The 25,752-nt window shown below is 37.1% G+C and overlaps 3 protein-coding genes across 5 annotated transcripts; 2 read left to right on the forward strand and 1 right to left on the reverse strand.

Annotated features, from left to right (window-relative positions):
• Positions 1-16: 16 nt before the first annotated feature.
• LOC117292786 (uncharacterized protein C630.12-like) lies at positions 17-4,916 on the reverse strand. 2 transcript variants are annotated; one of them, XM_033774943.1, is made up of 6 exons: positions 4,731-4,916; positions 3,263-3,555; positions 2,819-2,996; positions 2,229-2,372; positions 1,103-1,499; positions 17-172 (listed from the first exon to the last, which is right to left on the reverse strand). In XM_033774943.1, exons 2-6 carry the CDS (start codon positions 3,523-3,525, stop codon positions 33-35), a joined length of 1,122 nt encoding a protein of 373 aa, XP_033630834.1. In that variant the 5' UTR covers positions 3,526-3,555; positions 4,731-4,916; the 3' UTR covers positions 17-32. The 2 variants fall into 2 exon arrangements, with proteins under 2 accessions (XP_033630834.1, XP_033630833.1); XM_033774942.1 differs by having other exon boundaries at positions 83-453.
• Positions 4,917-5,030: 114 nt separating this feature from the next.
• LOC117292893 (intraflagellar transport protein 56-like) lies at positions 5,031-18,287 on the forward strand. Of its 2 annotated transcripts, XM_033775066.1 has the most exons (17): positions 5,031-5,222; positions 6,549-6,686; positions 7,288-7,495; positions 8,703-8,738; positions 10,314-10,363; positions 10,637-10,782; positions 11,058-11,229; positions 11,762-11,836; positions 12,072-12,174; positions 12,679-12,788; positions 13,263-13,326; positions 13,746-13,834; positions 14,505-14,588; positions 15,325-15,394; positions 15,805-15,911; positions 16,104-16,237; positions 16,786-18,287. In XM_033775066.1, exons 1-17 carry the CDS (start codon positions 5,220-5,222, stop codon positions 16,898-16,900), a joined length of 1,704 nt encoding a protein of 567 aa, XP_033630957.1. In that variant the 5' UTR covers positions 5,031-5,219; the 3' UTR covers positions 16,901-18,287. The 2 variants fall into 2 exon arrangements, with proteins under 2 accessions (XP_033630957.1, XP_033630958.1); XM_033775067.1 differs by lacking the exon at positions 8,703-8,738.
• Positions 18,288-19,278: 991 nt separating this feature from the next.
• Positions 19,279-25,344, forward strand: LOC117292128 (methyltransferase-like protein 22). Its single transcript, XM_033774055.1, has 9 exons — positions 19,279-19,414; positions 19,908-20,126; positions 20,409-20,449; positions 20,744-20,888; positions 21,407-21,550; positions 22,070-22,147; positions 22,995-23,094; positions 23,746-23,914; positions 24,492-25,344. The coding sequence occupies exons 1-9, from the start codon at positions 19,333-19,335 to the stop codon at positions 24,537-24,539; spliced, it is 1,026 nt and encodes a 341-aa protein (XP_033629946.1). The 5' UTR covers positions 19,279-19,332; the 3' UTR covers positions 24,540-25,344.
• Positions 25,345-25,752: the final 408 nt, after the last annotated feature.

Consider the following 25,752-nt stretch of genomic DNA (forward strand, 5'->3'; position numbering starts at 1 on the left):
TCCATCATCAGGTTCTCAGACATGGCACCATGTTACCTTCTCCAGCGTGTTGATGTAAGTATCTTCCATACCAAAACAACACTCATCAAGACACCATACATGGCGTAGCGATAGAGCTGTTTGAAACGGGAAGGTAGAACCAGGAGAGTGAAGTGTATCTTTCCATCGGGATCTGGGCGAAAAAAGTGAAGAAATCAGTTGAAATGAGCAAATCAACCTCGATCCGACACCAGATCCACTTTTCTGTACTTGAGAAAAGTTCTCAAAATTGCAGTCTATAGTTCGTGCTTTGTCCTGGGTGCCCAGATTTTTAATATCGTTTGCGACGGGGAAAAGCAATGAACATCCATATTGTGACAATGCCAGCAAAAACTCCAAACATGGCATATCTATAGAGTTGCTCGTAGCGGGGTGGGAGTGGTAGTAAAGCAAAATGAAGCTTCCCCACTGGATCTGTGTAAAGCAGAAACCCAGTGTTTGTTAGTTGTTAGTAAGTGTGAGTGAATTAGTTATTAGGGTTAGGATTAATATTAGGGGTTGTTACTTGTTAATACACATCGGTGTAAAGGTAAAATTCTCTAATGAGCTCCTGAGATTCCAAGCACACAATAGAGGGTACCACCATGCCCCATATTGAGCACCAAATGATAGAAAGGCCCATATTTTGATAAAAACAGCTGCTGCCCTACTGGGGGCCAGCAAAGACTAGGGCTAAATTTCATAGAGCTGTTTAAACAGAAAATATTGCTTCACAAATTCCTGCATAGCAGTTTATGGCAGGATAATAGTCTGAAGTGGTACATGTTCATTCTGGTCAGCATAATTTTGTTGTGCTTACCTAGTTTTTGTGCTATCAGTTCTCTGCAGGGCCCAATTTCATAAAGCTGTTAAGCAAACAATTCTGCTTAGCAAATTTCTTGGCTTAGCAAGAATTGACCATGGTACTAGTCACAGCAATGGTAAGTGGATGGTGTTCTGTCTGGTAAACTATTTTTTTGCTGAGCAAATGTTTTTTGTGCTAAGCAATTTTTTGTGCTAGGAGGCTTTATGAAATTGGGCCCTGGTCAGACATTGTTATTCCTCAAAAGTGATTATAACTTACCAATAACTGCTGCGGCATATGCCATATGTTGAACACCCATCCTGTAACTACACGTTGGTATCCTGTACTCCTCAGTGACAAACTGTTCCTCGTCCGCCGTCAAATCCGCCATCCCTTTATTATCATTCTTATAGATACCTCTATACATCTCTGTGAGTTTGGCGAGACTGTGCTGTAGGAAACCCGAATGGTGAGTGTGGGCACTGAAGGCATACTGAGGTTTAAGGGTGCGGAGTAAGTTGATGTGTCTGTTTAACATAGCTTCGGCCATGGCGTTGTGAGACAAAACAATACGGACTGTCGATTCCTTAGATGAATCTGCCATTGTGAGCAACTGTTGCTCAAATACACGGTCCTTGTCATTTTGACCCATGTGTAAAAAGGGCAAGAAATTTATCTGCAGGATAGAAAAAAATTAAGGAACTTTAACTTAAGTCAAAGAATACTGTACTACCAAAACCAATACTAAATAAATCATGCATGGTTCATACATCAGATTTCTGAGGGTTGGCATGATCTGCAAATGCTATGGCCAGAGATCCGATTGCTAGCCGCTGTTACTTCGCTACAGGTGGCATGAATTTAAGGTATTGTGAAAATCTTCTGACAGTTTATTGTTGTATTCATTAGAAACTTTCACATGTTAATTATATTGTACCTTTCTATTGCCCATAAAACTGCCAATCCAAATGTGTGACCCTACCTTTATGATATTACCTTGCTATAATTGATTATACAATTTTCAGAAAAAATAATCCATTTCCATGAAGACAAACTTTTAAATACCATACAACCTCAGATTAGTGTCCTGACTCGATAATATAGGGTGCATTCGATTAGCTTCCCCGGGTCGACTCCGCGGTGCTCATCCGGGTGAGCCCCTGATAAGAACTAATCGAACGATCACTCGCCCTCTCGTGGTGACATCATGCACCTCGGGCCAGCCCCAAGTGACGCGTTCCACAAGCAGGCACTGGTGGCCGACCCAGGTGAGCACCTGGAATGACGTCGAGGCTATTCGAACGTACCGAGGTAGACCGGGGAAGCTAATCGAACGAACCCATAAGAAAGTCATATACATTTCTCCTAATTTCTGAGTATTTTTCAGAGTTTTGAGCAGTCTCACCTTGAAGAACGCAACATGTTTGTAATGAATTGCCTCCGTTACTGGCCCAAAATGTTTCTCGAAGCGTTGTATCTTGGCGTCTGTTAATGGATCCGAACCCTCACCACCGATGTCATTGTCTCCTGACAGGTGAACAACAACAGCCTACAAAATAACAATTGTTCTATTTGAGTCACAAAGTTTTCAAATAATTGAGTTTATGATAAAAAAACTAGTATACAATGCATTATAAAGTTATGTTAATAATCCAGTTATGTAAATAATCCTGATGTTTTAACTGACAATGGTGTTTATTGTGCGAGTATAACTTTTCATTTTTTAATTTACTCACTTAAAGTTGATGTTTTTTTCCAAAACCCATCCTCAGAGCAAGGTCATAATTTAATTGAGTATAGACAATTTAAGAAGCTGAATGAACAGCATTTGCTTTATGATCTTATGTGCCTTGGATATCCGATTATTTCTGCGACAATGTAGGTTATGGCACAAAGATCTGGAGGTTCCAGACGGTTCGTTGGAAACCTGTCTGTTATGTGGTTTAGCTCCAGTCAATATATTTCTGTCATTAAGTTTGACTAATCATTCATTACCTTGACATCATTTGGGATCTCAAAGAGTCTCTTAAACCTCTCTGCGTAGATTTCAAACTCAGTCTCAGTGGATATACTGCCCTCATCCAGCAGGTCACCCATTGTGATGACAACGTCGGGTTTGATGTAACGCAATGCCTCGTGGAAATACTTCTTCAGATATAGGTCTGCATCCCACCTATGTGAGCCAAGAAATCAAATGTTAGTTTTGATTGAATACTATACATGAAGGATTGAAACAATCAAGCGGTTCCAGAAAACCAAAGGTATACTTTGCTTTTATTTTAAGGGCTGATCTATTTTTTTCCATGAACAATAAACAGGGCCCAATTTGGCTATGGTAGTTTGGCTGGTAACCCTACTTGAAGTAAGGGTAAATTGTAATGCTTAGCTACATTTGTGCTTAAGCAGCTTCATGAAATTAGGCCCAGTTGATATACAAACCTTGTGATATATCCCAAGATTGGAGGTTCATCTCTGTACCCCTGAATCTGCGGATCAGCAACAAACAGTATTCTTACAGGATCATGCTGGGGAATCCCCTTATTGCTCGTTGCACTCTCTGTGGGATACTGAATGGCTTCCCTGGCCTGGTTCCATTGATTCTGCTTTAAGATGAAGAATTCCAGATACTCATTGTAGATGATCAGCATGAGTGCACTGACCATGAGCATGGTGTAACAAGACGGAGGAGAGAACTTGGACATGATGCTTGGCTATCTCTCACCATTCAGATACTTGGAGAAAACAAAATTAATCAAGTGAAGTAAGTTCAGGGCTTAAACTTTACAATCTGGTACGCAGACCCAAGGCCACTACTTTTAGGGTTATGGGCCAGTAAACTTATGATTGGATAAGTACAGCAGTCTTCGGATGCTGGACTGGAGGGTAGTTTTGCGATAACGTAACCTTCCTCCCGACAGCGAGGTCTCCGTTTGAGGGTTACGTTATCGCAACTAGACCTGAGGGTTGATTACAACAATTTATAGTACGACTAGGCCTATGGCTATATGGGAGGACCTACCACTCCCTAGAACTATGTTGAAGTCAGTTCCGCTATATGGAGGTAATCGCGGAACGAACCTCACACTCACACTCACAGTTCTATCACTCAGTAGGCTCGGGAGGAACTGCTCCTACCTACCTAGGTAGAACTATGATAAGATGTTTGTTTTGCTCACATAGGGAGGACCAGTCAACATTTAAATACACACCAGACAAACTTTGGCAGTTTGTCTACGGATGGAAAGACTGAGTCAGTGATTTACCAGTAAACAATCTGGAAAAAATCTAACAAAAGTAATAGGCCAAGGAAATCAAATAAAAATACACAAATTACCATTTTTGTTGTGATTGTGAAAACCTGAAATGAAGTAAAAAAAGTCAACCTAGGCTACATGTAGTGTACGTCTACGACATAAAAATATTTTTTACTCTAGACTAGTTTGTAGGCCTACTCTGAATGTGAATATGATTGACATGATCATGATGATCATCATGATGATCAAGATGATTGAGTGGAAAAGTTTCCGTATGGGCTTATGGGATGGGGCCACCACTTTTTCATTTGATTAGAGCCATATAAATTATAATATATTGATATAAATAGATAGATATAGTACACTACTAATAGTAATAGGCGTATCTCATTATTTATTTTACCTCAATGAGAATTGAGATATCTTTTTTTGTAAAAATGAGTGAACAAGTGGTGGCACAATACAGAATGTTATCCTATTGATTTTATTGATTATAGAATGATTATTGATGAATATGATTTAGCTAGAAATAGAATTGATCTAATTTTTTATAAAACTCAAATTTAATTTAAAACAATAAATCTAAATGATATTATCATTTAGATTTATTGTTTTAATTTTAAGCAGATCAATTTAATTAATAAAATACCTACCTCAGCTCACCTACTAGGCCTGCTTGAACTTTCCAAAATTTCCGATCAAGGAAATAGCTTCAATCGTCTTGTTAAACTTTAAGAAGTATCAGTGGTTTGGAAAATGTGCATGGTTGTGGCGCGGAATCGGGGAATCTTTCTCGCATTTTGACATCTTTTTTTAGTGCAAAACTACTGCATACTAGTATTGATCAGTACCCAGACTTCCTATTTTTGGACTGCATTGAGCGGATCAGTCGATATGTCTGAACAACAAGTAGATGGCGCCCGACTATAACGAGCGCCACCAACGTTGTCAATTATACTCGCATATTTTCTGGTTGCAAGATTTGTGTCTCGAGCAAGCTGGAATTGTTATAAAAATTTCTGCGAAATCCAGCAACGAACGAGCCCGATCGTTGAGTCCAAATGCTTCAATGACACCGAAGCATTTTTGGGGCTCGTGCAAACTGATATTTGGAGTAGATTTCTAGCTTCATCGGTCTAAAAATGGTAGGTTTTTTGCTACTTAGCAACAGACGCTGAGTTTCGTATACCGAAAACTGTATGCAAGCAATGGGGCCGCCGGTCGGCTACGATTTTAATAATAATAGGCCTACAAACTTTACTTTTCAATTTAAAAGAAGGTCTGGTTACCAGAATGTTTGTACAGTAAACCACTAGGATTTATGAATTACTCTTTCTCGAAAAATCTAACTTGTCTTTTTCATCATCAATTAAATTAATAAAGTAAACACAAATATTAAATTTAGGCGTAGTAGGCCTACTTACTACGTACTACCTAGTTAATTAAAATTAAATTTAAACAAATGTAAAAAATTAACTGTTTAGTGTTTATTTTGTATGTTTATCGTTTTTGTTTATTGATGTGAATTGTCCAATACTGGCCTAATGACTTATGTATTAAACAATATGGAATTTTACGCTTAATTCACAACCATCGATTATTATAAATTATTTGATAAAAATCATACATAAAACACTATTTTTTTAATACATTTTTTCAATTTTCGGAACTGATGACACTATTATCTAAATATTATTGCATGTTGGCATGATTTTAAATTAATTTATTGCAATTGTTACAGTACTTTATTTGCAAACCTTGATGAAAGCTTAGATTTTGTTTACTTTTGTCTACTTTGGTTAAAAATAAAGACTATTATTAATATTAAGATTGAATGTAAGAAGAGTGGTCAAGTGGTCTTGTAAATTAAGGACAAATGTCCACACGATCATAGCACAGGTCTCCCATCTTATTTATAATATAGTTTTCACTTGACCAGAAAGGAACTCGCAAAGATATCTTTCTCTTGTGGACAAATATTTGCATTTCGGAAGATGAATGAATTTGAAAAACAAAAGCCCATTAATTAGCAAATCTTAAAAAGTACACTTTAAAATTCTTTGAAAACTCTAAGATGGACCCGTCTTCTAAGTTCTTGCTCAGGGGGCTACATCAGTTGTTATACATCATACTACAGGTTCTTGGATAATTTTGTGCATAGTTTTTGAACCTTTGAACAGTTTTTTTAAATTTTTTACATGATCTTCCTGTCAAGGGAACTCCACATTCTCCGGCAATAGAAAGTCTCTCTCATACAAACATTGCTTTAATGTCTAATAAATGAATTGCACAAATAAAGAAATTGAGATTCAGTAACTAGACGACACTACATCTAGTCATTGTGAAATCAGCTGTGAGATTGGTAGGATTTGAAATCACAACCTTGTGATTGCATGTCATGCAGCCTAAACACTGACCATGGTTAATATAATTCAGTAATTGAGACATAATGATTTCTTTTTTGATTGCAGATGCTTTCAAGGCAGAAGCCGGCCACAGGGCCGGGCTCAAGCACTCCTGCTCAGGAGAGCAAGAAGAAGAAGCAGCTTCCTAAGTTAGAGGAGTATCTAGATGCAAGAGATTACACTGGAGCTATCACACTCTTAGAGGTTGGTCAGGAAACAAATAAATCCATTCAGTGCTCGACTGCCATAGAGAAGTAACATTGGCCCAATATCATAGAGCTGCTTAAGCAGAAACTTAGCATTTGAAACTTAGCATGGTGGGAGTACAATCAGGTGAAGTTTGCAGTGACACCAAGTGCCTCAATCTCCTTTGATATTTGATGGTTCTGAGAAGAACAGGGTCCTTATTTCATCAAAGTCTGTGGGAATTCATAAATTCAAGGGGACATTTTTGAAGGGGCACCAAGGCAACAACTGGGCACAACATAGGCTCTGTCGTCCATGCCCGCCTTGCAACATTAGGCCTGATAACACCATTTGAAGTATATTGAAGAGAAAAAAAACATTAGATGAAGGATCAATTTTCCTCTGGGAAAGGGGCACATTTATGAGGAAAATGTAAATTTGTATTGTAACTTTGCAAAGGGCACCTCAGCAAAAGCACAGGGCACCATAAGGCAATCGCTGTGGGTGCTGTGGGTTATTTATAGGCCTGGGTACAGTGTTTCTTGTACTGCATTTCTTATTAAATAAAGAGTCAATTTAACTTACAAAAAAATCAATATATTCTCCTTATATCTTTAAGTTTACAAGGAACAGTGGCAAGGGTAGTGATGAGACTGACATGTGGTTAGCCTACTGTACCTTCCATCTTGGCGACTACAAGACGTCCATGGATGAATATGAGAAGATGTCCAAGAGGGATGTGGTTAATCCAGATGTCTGGGCCAACCTCGGCTGCTGTTACTTCTTCTTAGGGATGTACCCTGAAGCTGAGGCTGCAGCACGGAAGGGTAGGTGGAAATAGGAGTTACTAATTTACCATTTTGTAATGCACTAAGGCCATTGTAGAACAACAGCTTAGGCTCTATGCCCAATTTCATAAAGCATGTAATAATAACTTGTAAGCACAAAGAATAAATAAATTCTTGTATGGGACTAGACTTGAAGCAGTCAGGACATGAGACTAAGGCATAACAAAAAATGTTATGTTGGCATAACCCGACCTACCCTAAAGGCCGACCCTGGGTATTTTTATTTTTTCAAGTGAAGAAATTGAATGATTAAACTTCATTAAAGACATGAGAATACAATAAGTGTCATCAAGAGTTTAAAAATATCCTATTTGTTGTGTGTAGCCGTGTTTCATTTGTTATTGTTTATACTACCGGCCAAGTTGCTACCGGCTTAAACAAATAGAAAACATGTCATTTTTCGTGGCTGGCAAGAAACAAAAAAATCCCTACCTACCTACCCTATTTTTATGGGCCCGTTACGCCAACATAACAATTTTTTTTGTTATGCCTAACTATACATGCCATCATGATCATTTCTGGAATTCTTTTATAACATTAAGTATTTTTAGGCTTTCGGCTAATATTTAAAGATCTCATTGGTTTTCAATCAAGAAAAGGCTAATATCAAAGGGTCTCCCAACCAAGGCCTTCATGAAGATGCATTCAATTCCATTAAACCCCCTCAGAACTAACCAACCCTTAAAGAGGGGCTCTTAAAGTCAAATCAGTTTTATGACGCACTCTTTATCCAATAGCTAGAGTCCTCATGAAATTGGGTGAAAAGTTACAAGTCTCTTAAAATGTCTTACCTTAAATATTTAAAACATGTTGTGAATTGCCATTTTATTTGATACTCTTTCATAGCCAAATTTGAAGCATGGCACATTATTGAACATCAAAAACAAATGGGTCTTTGATTGTACATTCCAAAGAGAAATTCAATGTCTTTTGGATTATATACATGTATCAACGTCATCAAATGTTTTGGAATTTTGACGTTCACCTAAAGGGTATCAAACACAGTGGTATTTTTCACCGTTTTCAACTGAGGTTCGAGACCTGAAAGCTTGTTTTTATCTTTATATGGACTCTATGTTTGGAAAATGAGTGGATCACGTCTGAATTTGACCTTGGAGCCATTCTTTAACACTTCATGTTAGCTTGCATTTCAATAATGTGTTTTATCCTCAATACCTTAATACAGGCCTGGACAAAACTGGTCACCAGCCTGATGCAGATTGTAAGTTGACTCTTGTTGTGGCTAAAATTATTTATCCATGTACAAAGGAATCTTGTTATTAGAGCTGAGTGTCAAATGGACCTACTATGTAGTTCAAATTTTCATTTTCTTCACTGCTTTAATCTGGCTGTGGTCCAAATTTGTATTTTGTCCTGGCCTGTTGTGTGATGAGTTCATTAACACTGTTTTCTGATTAATCTCCATTTCTACTGATTGTGAGTAATTTTTTCTTTTATGCAGTGCGTAGTAATCGTAGTAATGTGCAAAACTGTTCCTAGCGAGAGAAGCACAAATTGCATGACTGCTTAAAGGCACTGGACACTATTGGTTTTTATTCAAAATAATTATATGGAAAGGTTTGCGGTAACACCATGTAATAACTATCTCTAATGAGTTGGGGTGGTTCTGAAAAGAAAAAGAACGACGTATGCTCTGATCGTCTTGACAAAGCTTTCTCCAGAAGACAATCAGAGCATACTGATCGCAACATCGAGTTGAAATCAACGGTTCTTTTCAGAACCACCCCAACTCATTAGAGATACAATGTAGTCATTACATGGTGTTACTGCAAACCTTTCCATATTGTATTTCCACCATGCAAAGTTTCAAATCCTATTCAAAATAATTGTTAGCATGAAAACTTACTTGCTTACAAGCAATGGAGAGCTGTTGATAGTATAAAACATTGTGAAAAACTGCTCTCTCTGAAGTAACATAATTTTTTAGAAGGAAATAATTTCTCACTAAAATATTTGAATTGAATGCGAGACCTCAGCTGAGGTCGCAAATTCAAGGCATCTGAAAGCACACAACTTGTGTGACGACCAATTGAGTTCAAAATTTCACAGGTTTGTTAATGCATTATATGTTGAGATACACCAAGAGAGAAGACTGGTCTTTGACAACTACCAAAGGTGTCCAGTGTCTTTAAGTTAAGGTTAACCTGTGTTTAAAGAGCTCATTGTTTTTATTTGAGGCTCATAGCTCATAACCAGAAACACACAAATCATTATTGTGCACACCTCTGGGCTAAAACTGAATGTTTTGATTTTGGTTTCACTGCGACAAAAAAAAGCACATCGCCTTTGAAATACTTAACATTTGTTGTCAATGTTTGTGTTGGGTCGCTTGAAAATAGCTGTACCTTGTGTTGTAATTATTTTTCTGTTTCAATTTTAATACAAGTAACAATTAGTTGTGTTAATGTCGTTCTAGAAGTACATTTTACTTCTTGTTTTTAACTTCTGTTTTTTTTATTAATCTGTTCAGTTTGTACCTTGGTTGGCGGTCAATGTGATGTGTTCCATATAGAGCTTTCTATTCATTGTTTTTATTGTCAGATTTTCAGGGGTTGATTTCACAAAAAGAACTAAGATTGATCTTAACTGCTAACCAAAGCGTGATGTCACAACACAAATCACTGTTGAAAACTCATTTAAAATAAATCTCAGTGCTTTTGTGAAATCCACCCCAGGCTTGATTCTTGTAAGGGCAAGGCAGTGTGCATAGTTTATGTTTACATGAAGACCAACAAATACCATAGCTAAATATACGTACGACTTTCTTTTGTTTCAGCTCCAAAGAGTACACTTCAGAACAGGTTACTGTTTCATCTTTCCCAAAAGGTAAGAATCCAACAAACAAACTTATTCCTAGTGGTTTTTCTTTTTTATCCACTAATAGAATATTCCATTACAAATTATCCCCAAATCAGAACTGTTCATAACACTGGTGTTGCCGAAATAAAAATTGTCCTAAAAGTGTGTGACCAACCTTTTGTCTCCAGACATGCCAGAGATGGATTGGATTGGTGACAAAGGAAAATATTATAACAGTTTAAGATTCTTTATACTTTGAGTTTTTATTTATTATCATTATTATTATTTGTCTTCATTTAGTTCAATGATGAGAAGAAGCTGATGTCACATCATCAGAACTTACAGGACATTATTCAAGATCAGCTAAGCCTGGCCTCCATACACTATCTGCGCAGCCACTATCAGGAAGCCATAGACATCTACAAGAGAATCCTGCTTGATAACAGGTATGCCAGGCTAGCAAGGGATGTAAACTACCCACACTTAAAATAGCACGTACATGTATGTTACCAGAGAATTTAAAATTGTCAAAACGTATCTAGCTTAAAATAACCATGTTGTACACAAAACAAGTACACATTGAGATGCAACGTTTTTTATGCATGGATTCTTCAAGATATTTTTTTGCAAAACCCAGATACAAAGTTTTTGCACTGACCCGACTTGTTGCTTTATTTTATGAAAGTCCTTCACAACTTTTTTCAATCATCTTCCTCTGTAGGGATTACCTGGCACTGAACGTCTATGTTGCACTGTGTTACTACAAACTAGACTATTACGACGTATCACAGGAAGTCTTAGCTGTGTATCTACAACATTATAGTGACAGCGCTATCGCACTGAATCTCAAGGCTTGTAACCACTTCAGATTATACAACGGCAAGGCAGCGGAGGTAGGCTATGACCTGGCTTGGTATTCTATAGAGGCTGGGGGTTAATTTTACTGAACTAATCTTGGCAATAGTACCCAATGATAGTTTTTTTTCTTTGAAAGGGCCGTGTCGTCATGATCAAAGCAGACCTGTGGCTGTACATGGAACTATGAACTCTCACCCTGTTTATACTGCACAGGCGCACACTTTTCACAGAAGATACAAGGACATTGGTTCAACTTCCTAAGTGCCTTCCAAAGGAGAAAACGCCTTTTTTTTTTAAGAAAAAAGGGCATGCATACTGCAGGCTATATAATATAGCTTATCTATCATTTCAACCCGTAATGGATGATAATGAATGGTCCAATAGTAAGAGGGTTGACTGTATAGTTTGTACATGTATATTTATTCACCACACGGCATCATAATAGCAGGCTTTTAAATCTCATCTATCATTCAAAACCGCATCAGTGGATGATATTAAATGATTGTTCGAGCGTAGGAAGGTTCATTCAAGGTTGTAAGCTATACAATTTAATTTCTTACCATTCAGGCTGAACTGAAGAATCTTCAAGACTTGGCCTCACCGTCCTTCACATTTGCCCAAGATCTGATCAAACATAACCTGGTAAGAAAAAATAGAATTGTCATTGAATGAAGAAGCGAGGGACTGAAAGTTGTGGCAACCAAGATTTATCAAAAAGCCTGTCTAAACTACCATTGCATTGCATGTTAAATATTTTTATACAATATGTCCGTATTTCTCCTCTTTGTGTAGTGCCACAAAATCTTGACCAATGATTAATTTACAAACGAGTCATTTTTTGATCATAACTGTTCGATTTCTTGTTTCACTATAAAAGGTTGTCTTCAGAGGTGGTGAGGGCGCCCTTCAGGTCTTAAACCCATTAATAGATGTCATCCCTGAGGCAAGGCTCAATCTAGTCATCTACTACCTCAAACAAGGTGAGGTTTTCCATCTATTTATTTCATTCACTGTAGAAATCATAGTCTCTAAGACTGTTTAACTTCAAATTCAGATTCAATATAATACTTTTAAGTTTCTTGGATATGTGATGTGTCATAGCTGAGCAGACTCAAGTTCTGGTGGTTAGGTTATCAGGAAGCAGGTTCAAATCCCAGTCATGACACTTGTGTCGTTGAGCAACAAATTATAATTGCTTCTCATCACCCAGGTGTAAATGAGTCTGAATCTTTAAGGGCAGATATTGTTTTTGAGATTGATTGATAGCTAAGTGCGCTTCATATTTGGCATCACAGGCTGTATACTCCCAAGAAAGCTGAGATGGTTTGAGGAATGAAATAAATTGCCCAGTAACCAAGGGTAATAAGAGTACCATGGGCATCACTAAGTGATAGATTTGAGCGCTATATAACCAGCCACTATTTTTATTATGTACTCGGATGGTAGTATTGATTAATGATTTGACCATACTGTTATTCTTTCAGATGATGTGAATGAGGCATACAACTTGATCAAAGATCTTGAGCCAACCACACCACAGGAGTACATACTGAAGGGTGTGGTCAACTCAGCGCTCGGGCAGGAGCAGGGCTCGGTAAGTATAATAAAACTGTGTGTTTTTACTATTTATTGCTAATTACTTATTGTGAATCACATCAACTTGGCCTGTGATGTTAATGAAATGAAATGAAAAAAAATACCATTTGGAAGTTTGCTTAATGTTTTAAAGGTAGAATGAATCAAGAGGTAATTCGTTATGCAACGAAAAACGTCGTTCTTAAATGTTTTTTCTCGCAACTGCGACTTCTTATTAGGAGAGATTAGTATTACATGATTGTGACATATAAACACCTTTTTTACTTGGAAAATATTATACACATATTGACTGACAGTTAGGTCTCGAGTGCCATCTAAATGTATGCAACTCCAAGGGACTAAGTGACGAGAAGAATATGCATGCACAAGATTGGGAAATATTGCAAGAATCAAATGTTCAAATCATGGGTGGCTACTATATGAAACCAAAATCAAGAGTGTTTGTTTATTTATATTTTTCTTTAAATTGCAGAGAGAGCATCTGAAAATTGCTCAACAATATTTCCAGTTGGTTGGGGGCTCGGCAAGTGAATGTGGTAAGGATTTTGTTCTTTATAATGAACAGCGATTTGTTTATCTAATACAGTAGAGTGAGATTGAGGGAGTACAATAGGCTGTCAAAGTTTGAAGCATTTCTTTCTTTGGAAGACAATTTGAAACAAACTGAATTGTTCTTGTAATTGAGCTTTAATGGTTCTTATGAAAATAGTTTTTGGCTTGAATGGGAGTAGCAGAAGTTGTTTCAAAGCAGTTCTTTCAAATCATCTTCTTTGAGTTGTACTCTTCCTTAACCATTTTAACAGGTTCATGTTCTGGCATTGATTGTTTTCCTTTGCTGTTTTTGTTCTTGTATTTTGTTTTGGATGTAAATAAATTCACTTTTCTGAAAATCAATTATACTCTTCCAATTAATAGACAACCTGAAAATGACACACTGTCTTGTTTTTATTTTTAGATACCATACCTGGTAGGCAGTGTATGGCAGCGTGCTTCTTTCTACTGAAGCAGTTTGAAGATGTGTTGATTTATCTCAACTCAGTCAAGGTTAGTACTTCTGTTTGAATTCTATGGAAAGTGGACTATCATTATTGATAAACTCTGTATTTGTGTATGTTCAGATTGACTCCATTTGACTCTGTGAAAAGAGAATCATTGAATCATTTGAAATGCATCATTTGGCTTCAGACCAACAAACAAGTGTGGTTGTCAAGTAGTTTATTTAGGTTAAATGTTTTAGAATGCTGTATGTGATGGGTTTCGATTCCCACTTGTGTCACCAGGAATTCTTTGATTTAGAACTCAGATGGTCCTTCATAACATTCCAGAGAGGGGCAAGAACTATCTAGTCTTGAATGGTTAATGTTTCCAATGCTATTTACAAATAATTTGAATAAGTGTATGAGTGGAAAAAATGTTACGGAGCACATTCTTAATTTGGTTGCTTCCTTTAGTCCTAAGTCGCTCTACCTATCTTGAGTTTTGCGCATATGATTGGAATGCACCAGACAGCCAGAGATAGAGCACGATATCAAGATTACCCTGCTTTAAAAATATCATAGGGTCCCCATCCCCATTTCTACTTCTAAATGTTCAAAGTTCTTTCACCGACACACACACCCACATGTACGACACAACGCATAGTTTTGATGTGTGTGTGCAGACCATATTGTGTTTACAATGTATTTAACACTGTTTAAAACCTTTTATTTGACAGAGTTATTTCTACAATGATGACAGATTCAACTATAACTACGCTCAGGCCAAAGCAACTGCAGGAAACTTCAAAGAAGCTGAGGAGGTAAGGCTTTTTAAAACAATCTTCTCTGATAGAATATACATCAACAAATTATTTGTTTGCAGATAGCCATTTGCTAGGATCGGGATACAACTTGACCTTTGAAACTACAATCCCGGCCATATGTCGTTGGGGCCCCTTGCCCCCTTTCAATGTTGGTTCCAATTGGCAGTCTTCTTCTGTGTTGTTACAGTCAACATTGAGCGGGGGGAGCGGGGGATAAATTGTTATTTCCAATTGGCAAGTGGACAGGGAATGGTTTTAAATAACGTTAGGTGGCCCGAAGCATTTTGGCTGGGATTGTAGTCTTGCTTCAGGTCACAATCTTGAAGGCAGGGGACCATTTCTTTTCAATTCTAAACCCTGGTGGAACTCTCTATCAACTTCTTGTCAGGTATCTCAATATTTTTATGGGGAAAATTAAAAAATACAGCTCCTGTCGTCCCCCTTTTATAAACCCCAACTCCCCAGCCGTCGATTTCACAAAGAGTTAGGACTCGTCTTATCTCGAGTTAGGACGAGTAACTCGTCTGAACTTAGAATTAATCTTAAGGTCTGCATGCTACAGTGCAGGGTTGGGACTCGTCCTAAAGTCCTAAGATTAGTCTTAAGTTAGGAAGAGTTTTGTGAAATCGACAGCAGGTATTCAAAGACACAAGTCTTCTGTTTGGACATAAATTTGACGATCCAAGTCATTGTACTTTGGTAAAGCTGTGACTGAGTTCCTGTTTTGTTACAGATTTTCTTATTAATCCAGAGTGAGAAAATTAAGAATGATTACACGTACCTCAGCTGGCTTGCAAGATGCTGTAAGTAGTGAACCTGTTTGTCTTTAATCCTTAGCGCTAGATGTGAAAGAAATATGAAAATATCAATGTAATGTAATACTGTATTGAACTTGAAAATTCAAACTAACCAAAGAACTGGCAGATCATCAAAACAGTGGCAATGTCAAGGGGATCATCATAAGACCAACTCGCAAGAGCTAAAGCCAGTATATATTCCATGTGAAATTTACTGGAAATCAAATTTCTGTTTCATTTTATAAAGCATTGATGCAACTAATTTTACCCTAATGTTATTTTTATACTGAAATGGTGTATCCAAATGCTGTTTATTTACTGCTAAATGATGTCACTGTTCACTTTATACCATACAAAACCTCAGATTACTTCTATTAGTGTTAATTTTGTTTTGGTTGTGATGTTTTTATGAATAGATATCATGAATCGTAAGGCAAGACTTGCATGGGAGCTGTACTTGAAGATGGAAACATCTGGTGAATCATTCAGTTTACTACAGCTCATTGCTAACGACTGCTACAAGGTAAATCAATTATATCTGATTCAGTGAGTTTGAATTTGAATTATTAGATGTGTGAATTTGAATTATCAGTTAACTAATAACAAATAAAGTATTTATTGACCACTCTTTGCCAAAGTATGCAAAATGGCCTGTTATAGACACTAAGAGTGTTGACCCTTGGGTATTTCATTTATATCCTTTTTTTGATTTCAGATGGGTCAATTCTACTATGCTGCAAAGGCGTTTGACGTCTTAGAGAGGTTGGATCCAAACCCTGAATACTGGGAGGGAAAGAGAGGAGGATGTGTTGGAGTCTTTCAACAGATCATTGCTGGACATGAACCAAGGTACATAGACCAGATAACCCCATCCCCCCCCCCACCCTCCCATTGTTGGCAGTTTCCGTATTCAGTCTCCGTATTTTGTTCGAAGTGCTATTGTGCAATTGTGACTTATAGTTAGCGCGATTTGGGGTTGAGCAAAGACAAATTTACTGGAGCAAGATTTGAACCAACTACCTCCAAATTAACATGCCAGCGCCCTACCAGCTGAGCTATCTACTTATGTTTCCGCTCTCCCTATTTTGGCAATATCGTTGTTCGGGGTGCCAGCCAGTGCCATGTTTACCATTAACTATAGTGTAAGCCGGGGATCATGCAAGTTTACGATACAACCTGGGAAGTGGCAGCTAGGGATCACTTTAAGGGGATGCATCTGTTTTTATTAAAATATCAAAAATGTTATTAACCTCGGGAAACTGACAGGTACATTTTTATATGATTTGGGGTTGATCAAAGAAAAAATTACTAGTGATCCCCTGGCTGCTACATCGTAGGTTGGATTATGTGGATTATGTTTTTGAAAAAAAAATATGATTTTTGTTCTTGTTTCACAGGGAAACATTGAGAGACATTCTCCAGATCCTTCGAAACACTGGTAACCCTCAGGTGGAGTACATTATTCGCATCATGAAGAAGTGGGCCAAGGACAACAGGGTACCAGTCTCATGAGGTCATCAGGAATGACCCAAAACACAATTCTGTCATCACAAAACATTCCACACCTATGGTTGGGAGGGTCATATGCAAGTGAATACATTTTTGAGAAAGGGGTTGATTATGGCCTGCTTGAAAAAAAAGTTGTATTTGTTTTGCTTGTGGGTACTTATGCAACCAATTTATGCTTAGTATTAACTGACTTGTGAATGGTTTACTTCAACAAAAGGCAATATTGACTTAATGCTGATGGGTTTGCATACCTTGAAAGGATTAAATTCAGACCTTGTAACTTTCCGAAAAGAGAAAAGTTGGATCTTGGTAATAGATAAATTTATCATTCTGACAACCTCTCTGATACAAAACTTTATGGTGCAAGGTAAATAAAAACCATCCTAAAAATATTCACACACATATCTGTGTAGGGAGTATCCATAAACAAATTAATTGTCATAGGAGCAAAACATTTGTTCTTTTTTTTTTAACTGAAGTGGGTATTGTTGATAATTGGGAAATATCTTTGAATACAATCAGCATTGTAAATATCAACTTGTGTATTTTGTAAGGTGTACCTTTCATTTTATGGGAAACAAGTATTGTCAACTTTGAGCCATACTGTCTATGAAAACAAAATCTGATTTTTAATATTTCAGAACTGAAAAACAATATTGAACAAAACTATGTGTTCATAATTTGTTGTATGTTTTTTTTAATATAAGTTATGACAGGGCAACTTTCTATGAAGTTCCTTATTTTATAAGATTTGTACTGGAAATAATATCAATAGTCAAAATAAGTGAAACCCCAAATTTCAAGATTGTGGTCTGTTTCATGCAGGCTTTTTCTTGGCACAAATTTGCTATTTAGTGCGAATTTAAAAGCAAATGCAGCTCAAAAGCTAAAATAAATTTTTCTTTGGATTTTCTTTGGAAGTTTGCGGTACTTAGAAAGAATATCTGTATGAGTTGTGGTGGCTCCGACTTATAAAAGAGTTTACTTGCAGGAGCTCAACACTTTTAAAAACAGAGATTATTTTAGTGGGGTTGATGTAACTGTATATTGTTTGCTTGGCCGTCTAACCATTCTATAGCCCCATCATCCAAGACAGATGTAAGCAACATTTCGGTCACCAATTAATAATTATCTCAAATTGAATCAAGTTGTTAAACACATTCTTAGCTAAGCACACTTCATACTCTTGCTTAGCAAAAAAAAAAGAGTTGTCAGTCAACATGTCTTGTGTCTTTATGAGCAATTATTTATGCTTCAACTTCTTTGCTGATAAAATGTACATTATGTGAATTTGTTATTATGAAAAGTGTACTTAAAATGTTTTCATGTAAAAAGGGAATGCTGTGTATACAAAGTTCTTAAAATAAAAGTATTTAGTTGATATAATATATATGTTCAGTATTTGACTACTGTTTATTTTGTTTTAACTTTGTGGTGAAATTTAGCAAAGATTTTTTCAAATTTTACTCCAATTCTGACATGGAATAGACCAGGGTGTATTTTAGAGCCCTAAATGTGTCCTTCTCGAATAGCATTACAATATTTGTGTGTTGCTTCAAAAACAGTAAGAGTTTCTTTTATCGAACAAAACTTGTTTATAAGTAAGTTTGACTGGTCCCCTGTCTTTGTCCATCAGAAGAATGCAGACGGGCACCGTCTGATAAATCCAATGATTTCCTTGGATGACATGCGTGACGTAAGCTTTCATATCTGTATTATGATTGGTCGGAAGTACAATGCCGCTTGCGAGCATGAAATTTCATTGACCCACTGATTGTCGTCTGCACAGTACATGAAAGAATATTAACGTCAATGTCATATATTTTAGGCTAACGTATCCCACATCATTTTTAGCCCAGTTCTTAAAAGTTAGACTTTGGTTAATCTATCAATCATAAACAACATGGCATTTTGATATTAAAGTGAGTTTTACGTTTAATTAACTTACTCCGCCAGCAGCCGATTTCACCGTGGTGCGAAACTTGCGTCAGACTTACATCTATTTTCCGTCCTGTTTCCCTGCCGAATTAAGTCGTACAAATTGACACGTCTATCGAGCAAAGACACCAACAACAAATGACAGTGCTGCATACAAACACAGCAAACACCATGCAAAACATAGGTTTGCTGTTCCAACAAAATGTTGGTAAAAACTTCAGACACGACACGACAAGTGGTAGAACTTGTTTTGCTTGACCAATAATTAATTGAATAGGCAAATGCAAATAGAGGGCGCTGTTTCAATTGCGTGGAACATTATATTGGAACCTCGTGCTCACATTTTTACATCGTTCGCTGTTGAAGTAAAGCGCAATGCCATGATGCCCGGTGCAACACCCCGGGGACGAGTACGCACGCGAAAAGAAAACAATGATCAGACGAAATGAACTCGCGTTTTTTTATCAGAGCTATTAATCTTACTTGTTCCTGCGATCATGTGTGAACCTGGTGAGCAGGTTCTATCAGATGTTCATGTAGATGTACCAATCTCGTCTAAGCTCTCAAACAAAGGGAAAGGTAAGCGTTCAAGTTGCAAGGTTTTTCAGTGATTCTAAGCTTTTTTTCTCGCACTTCGTCTTCAGCACTAGCTAGCAGACGACGTCAAAACATAATGGGGTCTCTAGGAGTCCAGCTACTTCTAGAAACTAAGGCTCCCCCGTGAGAGTTTCTAGAAGTAGAAGTAGAGTCTATCTAGCTCGCGATAGTGTGCATGCTGGTTGGGCTAGAAACGTGAATGTTCATGAAACTGTTCATCAAAGACAACAGTTGCAAGAAAATAATTATTACAAAAAACACCCTGTTGGGGTTGCACAAATATATCAGTTAAGTTCAGGCCTGGATATACATATTTTAGTTTGTGAGAAATTACCTCTTTCTAAAAAAACATGTTTTAATTAACTCTACCAACAGCTCTCAATTGCTCGTAAAACCAAAACTAAGATTGTATGCTAATTATAATAATTTTTATACCAAAAGTCCAGCTAAGCGTTTTTTCGTCATCTTTTCAAAGCCACTACACGGTTTTACTTCAGAATTCCTGTAGAGTGTTCAGATAGAGTAGATCGATCTTCTCTTTCTGCAAGTCCTTTGACAGCTGAAGATCACAACCTGAAGTTTGAGCAACCTTCATCAGTTAAAGATGGTACATCGATTACCGAAGCAACTTTAGACGAAGATGGAGATCTGGTGGTTCTGAGGAAGGACAGAAGACAGCAAATAGTTGTCATTGGTAAAATGCAGTAATTCAAGACTTAAATTAAACTAAATTCAAATAGAAATTGTTCTCACGACAAATGTTCTTCAAAATATGAAAGCATATAACAAACAATTTTTTTTAAATATTTGTTTTGAAATAAGGAAGGTGTGGTCTTCAATCGCTTCATTACTCCAAGAATAATGTTTGATCCACTATCCTATGGTAGTAGTAGAAGGAATATCAAGTTGGTCCCCATAATAATTTACTCATTAATATAAGATAGTAAGTAATTTTGTTTTAAATGTTTGTTTACAGAACATGCCATGGCAACCACAATAAATGAAGTTGGATTACAGGCAAGTAGAGCAGAAAATGTATAAACTTGTAATTGCCCACATCCTTGCTGTCATATTTGAGACTTTACTTCAATGTTTATATGAGTTTTTTAGAAAAGAGTCAAATCCAAGGCCAAAGATATATGCACACTGCACACATATTGCCCAAGAAAATTTGACTAGATATTCTTCTGTCACTTCAATTCATCTATCACCTCAGTCCTAAATTGTTCCGTAATTAGACATTCACATAAATTTCACAGGCTGTTTGGCGATGTTTATTGATATTGACGATGTTTGACGATATTTCTACAGGTGTGGCAAGGGTGCTTACTTCTCTGTGATTTCATGTTGAGTAATCAAGCGATATTCCGAGGTCAGGTTGCCCTAGAGCTTGGTGCGGGGGTCGGTCTCGGAAGCATCGTCATGGCAACAATGGCATCAACTGTTTTCTGCACAGGTATACTGAAAGTCATTTTATAGAAATCCTTGGATTTTAAAGATATTCTTAGAAAAGACCTGGAAAATGTCAGTAACAGTACGGGTTTGTGAGTAACTATCCATGAAAGAAGAGAAAAAGAAAACCGTCATGAAAAAAAGAGGAAAAGATAATATTCCTATACTTTTGTACCAGAAAGTGAAGCAAAAAAAGAGGAAAATCAAAACCCAAAAAGAGGAAATATGTTAAAAGAAAAAGTCTCAAATGTCTGCGTTTAGTTCAAAATATAATATTGTAGCATCGTCTTGGGTATCATGACAAACAGCTCTTCCAAAAAGAATGAATCAACATTTGGCTTTAACTTGTAGTCAAAGAACAATAATTAAATAGATGACAATGCTTTTGTTGATAAGTGGGGACATAGGATCTTATATGAACAAATGGTGTTTTATATACAAGTGTGAGATACAAGGTAAATATACTGAGAAAAGCTAGTAGAATCAGAGGCCTATAGATACATTATTTCGTTTTTGTTTCAGATATTGGTCTGGACGTCTTGAAGTTATGCCAGAGGAACGTAACAAACAATTGCAAGTTTTCCATGAACAATGACCCACAGGAGGATCATGATGTTAAAGTTAGAGAGTTAGACTGGTTTCAGTTCTCTAACACTACCATGACAAGTAAGTGACAATCACAAGTTCATCTGGCTAGGCATCAGAGCAATGGCATCAAAATACTATGGACCCCATTTCAGCACAAGCACCCTAACCTAATCAGTTATCGGTATGAGGTATTTCTATTGTTAGTTTTTTTTATTCCCTTTTCTGTAGAAATCATCTGTGAGTTACCACTAGAGGAATTACAAACCTTTTAGGGTTGCATTGTTCCATTTTGTAGTGTACATTTAATATGCGTGTCTAAACCTAAGCCCATATAGTGGGTTGTGGATAACCAAAAGTGAGAATTCTGACAAAACCTCATGCTGCCATTTTACCTCAGTATCGGGTACATGTTTTAAACACCAGCATAAATTGTTTATCATCTGGCACAACGCTGAAATATGGCAACATTACCTGAAAAACATTATCATTCTCAATAAAAATACATCAGGTACCAAGTCAATGTTCCTCCCTTTATGTGATGTAGGACAAGTATAAAGTTATTAAAGTTTACTTCTTTTAACTGTTTTAATTTGACAGATTGTTCCAGTGTATTTCAGTGGGGCGAGGAAGACAAGGTTCTTCTCCAAGAAGTTATGGTCATAATTGCTGCTGACGGTAGGTTTTATACCCTAAACATTTCTGTGTTACTTCTAGTATGGGATTCATTTCTCAAGCAGTAAAGTCGCATTCCATTACTTTCTGTTTCGTTTGTGGGGCCTTTTTAAGTCTATGACCAAACCAATGTTGGCTATACTCCACACCCACTCTAGCCACAGCGCTAGCTAGCTCAGTAGGCTGGTGGCAAGACATCTGCTCCTGCATTGCAGAGGTTGGGGGTTTGAATCCCACAGAGTGATATGCCAATGGAATTTGGTTCACAGAACGTAGGCAAAGTACCGAGTATACAACACATTGGTGCAAGGGCAAAACCAAAAAATAAAACCAGACATACTCCGAGGAATGCAATATTGACTCAACTAACATAAAGAAATTTGACCTGTTTGATTATCTTAAAGGATACTCATCCAACTTCCTCAGCAACTGTTGATGTAGCGCTGGTTGTGTCAAAGGTCAATGCGCACAACAGTCCAGGGCTTCGCTGAGAGTGGCAAAGTTCTGCGACCTCAAAACTCTAAAACGAGACCATATCTAAGACCATCAGAACATACCTGGGCCAAATTTCATAGAGCTGCTTAAGCACAAAAAGTAGCTGAGCACAACAAAATTATGCTTACCAGAATAAGGCTACCAGCCAAAAAACCATGTACAATTTGTGACTGGTATCCTGATCATTTTTACCAAGCAGAAAATTTGCAAGCAATATTTTTTGCTTAAGCAGCTCTATGAAATCATTGGCCCAACGGTTGTACACCATTGCCTCTGATCAGAACTGCCACACATCCTTGCTATTAAGAAAACAGCAATTTCTGTAAAACCAAGAAATGTTTTTTCTATGTGACAGTTATATATGATGATGAATTGACCGATGCATTCTTCAATACACTTCATCACCTCATGACTACTGGAAAGGAGAAGATGGCATTCATTGCAATAGAGAAAAGGTAATGATGTGAACCAACCAATCTGTTATAGACCTTATGTATTGACGTCATCCAGTCGCCATCTTAGAGGTAAAATGGTGACGAAACAATCAAAACGCACAGATTTGTACGCGAGGCACAGGATTGGCCAATAAACAACCTAATTTTGACCTCTAGGTGAGGGCGCCCTACTGAAATGACGTCATGTGCTTAAGATCTATTCCAGAGAGGTCCTTTGTTAGAGGACATTGCCCAATAGTCTCCACACCTTAAAGGTATTGGACATGTTTGGTCCTGAACATAATTGTCAAAGACCAGTATTCTCACTTGGTGTATCCCAACATACGCATACAATAACAAACCTGTGGAAATTTTGGCTCAATTGGTCATCAAAGTTGCAAGAGAATAAGGAAAGAAAAACACCCATTTTCATAAACTCTATGTGTGTTTTTTTCCAGATGCATAATAAAAAGCTTAAGATGAAGTCTTTTATTATTTGAGTGAGAAATTACCTGTTTTTCAAAAACTATGTTACTTCAGGGGGAGCCGTTTCTCACAATGTTTGTATACTACCATCAGCTCTCCGTTGGTCGTTAACCAAGTAAGCTTTTATGCCAACAATTATTTTGAGTAAAAGAGCCGTCAAAGTTCACCCACATTGACCTTTTATAGATTCAACTTCACTGTGGATGACCTGAAGGTGACCTGTAAAGCCTATGACCACTTCCTCAAGCACATCACTAGGCTAGTCTCCTCTCCAGCAGTCAAAGTGAAATACTATGCTGAGAAACTACGTACAGACTTCATGGAGTGTTCTCAATACACAAGGACTAAACAGATGGTGAGAGGATAGTGTACCCTTGACAAATAATTCCATTTTTGAATAAATCTGATTTTATCAGGGGTGGTATTAAGTCCTTTGGAGAAAACAAATATCAGGATTTTTACAAGAGCTAACAAACAAGAAATCGGACCAAGTAGATAGAAAGAATATAATGCCTGCATACCCTCCTTGAGAAATAATTCCCTTGAAACACTCACAACAAATGCATTTGATTGTCAACACTATCAAATATACCAAGTTTAAAAAGCTGTATTGAAATTCAACTGATATTTCACACCTGGAATTCCCTCTTTGAGAAGGCAAGGCCATTTTCATTTTACAAAGGGTATGTCTATTGGTAAATATTCAAGTCTATGGGGAAACTTTAAAAGGGACAGCGAGGCCAAGACCAGGGCAACATGAGGTCATGGCCGTTGTGTAATTCCAGGCGTGCAAGAATACACCTAAACCAGTGCTACTTTATTATACATGCAAGCAAATGCACATTGTCAGCTTGAATGAACTGTGCTTGTTGACCCCTTGCACCAACAGAAAAGAATAATTTTGAATAATAAAAACTTCTGTCCTCCGTTAGGAACTGTGGGAGATTAGAGCAGTGAGGAGTGGATTGGACCCAGACTGAACTTATGTGCAAGAGTCTCAGAAACTGCATACTTTACATCAGAAGCTCAGGATATGGAATGGATGCAGGTCGGCATCGAGGGAAAGGATTAGTGACACTGTGAGGCTCATCAACAAAGTTGATACACCCCTCTGAAGTTTCCAATATTATTTCACAATTATATGTGTTAAGTAAGCACGGAATACTCCACATGATAAAAGGAATCACAGATATTAGTTACCTGAATGGGATTTGAATCTACGACCATTGCGGACTTTTTGTCTGCCTGGTGAAACAAAATTGTCTCTGGTTTCTTTTGATAGCCATAGACCTGATCTCCTTCTCTAGTTCTGAGGATACTGGTCAAAGAAGCTTCTTAAAATCTTTAACTCCAGGGTTACCAAAAGGTGGAAATGCCATGATAGTTTCAGACCTTTTTGTCAGCAACAAGTCTCACCCCTGTTCAGATTTTATGAGACTCAATGCTGCAAATTGGTGGTAAATTATTTATAAAATGTGAAATAAAAAGATCTGTACTTGACTTCCAATGCTTAAGGTCAATATGTTTGAGTTCACATATATAGTTATCAAATACATTGCTCCGTAGCATGGAAAGCCATATGATTTAAGGTTTACAACAAAAACAGTTATACTATCTGGTTGAACCCTTACACCGGAATGTGTAAGCACTGTATTTTCAGGACTTTCCCTGAGTTCTGTGGAAACAATCTCAGGAATATTTTTTGAGTCAGATAGTTTTATTTAAAACAAAGCAAATTTTTTTTTTTTTTAATAATGAAAAATCATCAAGTATTTAAAGACACTGGACACTATTGGTAATTGTCAAAGACCACCAGCCTTCTCACTTGGTGTATCTCAACATATGCATAAAATGCATAAAAACCTGTGAAAATTTGAGCTCAATTGGGCTTCGAATTTGCATAATAACAATGAAAGAGAAAACACCCTTGATTGCTTGATTTTGAAACCTCTAATTGTTAATCTGAGGTCTCAAAATCAAATTCGTTGAAAATTACTTCTTTCTCGAAAACTACATTACTTCAGAGGGAGCCGTTTCTCACCATGCTTTATACCATCAACCTCTCCCCATTATTTGTTACCAAGTAAGGTTTTATGCTAATAATTATTTTGAGTAATTACCAATAGTGTCCACTGCCTTTAAAGCTACTATGATGAATTGCAAACTTACATTTGTATTTGATTGTTATGGTTG

Source organism: Asterias rubens, chromosome 7, assembly GCF_902459465.1.
Source record: "Asterias rubens chromosome 7, eAstRub1.3, whole genome shotgun sequence".
Taxonomy (NCBI): Eukaryota; Metazoa; Echinodermata; class Asteroidea; order Forcipulatida; family Asteriidae; genus Asterias; species Asterias rubens.

Coding starts and splice junctions, on each gene's coding strand:
- LOC117292893 (XM_033775066.1), top strand. Junction 8,739..10,313: donor TCACCAGCCTGATGCAGATT/GTAAGTTGACTC, acceptor CTTTTGTTTCAG/CTCCAAAGAGTACACTTCAG. Junction 14,589..15,324: donor ACTTCAAAGAAGCTGAGGAG/GTAAGGCTTTTT, acceptor GTTTTGTTACAG/ATTTTCTTATTAATCCAGAG.
- LOC117292786 (XM_033774942.1), bottom strand. CDS start 3,525: ATGTCCAAGTTCTCTCCTCCGTCTTGTTACACCATGCTCATGGTCAGT. Junction 2,997..3,262: donor ATCTTGGGATATATCACAAG/GTTTGTATATCA, acceptor TGGCTCACATAG/GTGGGATGCAGACCTATATC. Junction 2,373..2,818: donor AGATCCCAAATGATGTCAAG/GTAATGAATGAT, acceptor GTTATTTTGTAG/GCTGTTGTTGTTCACCTGTC.
- LOC117292128 (XM_033774055.1), top strand. CDS start 19,333: ATGTGTGAACCTGGTGAGCAGGTTCTATCAGATGTTCATGTAGATGTA. Junction 20,450..20,743: donor TAAATGAAGTTGGATTACAG/GCAAGTAGAGCA, acceptor ATATTTCTACAG/GTGTGGCAAGGGTGCTTACT. Junction 21,551..22,069: donor CTCTAACACTACCATGACAA/GTAAGTGACAAT, acceptor TTAATTTGACAG/ATTGTTCCAGTGTATTTCAG.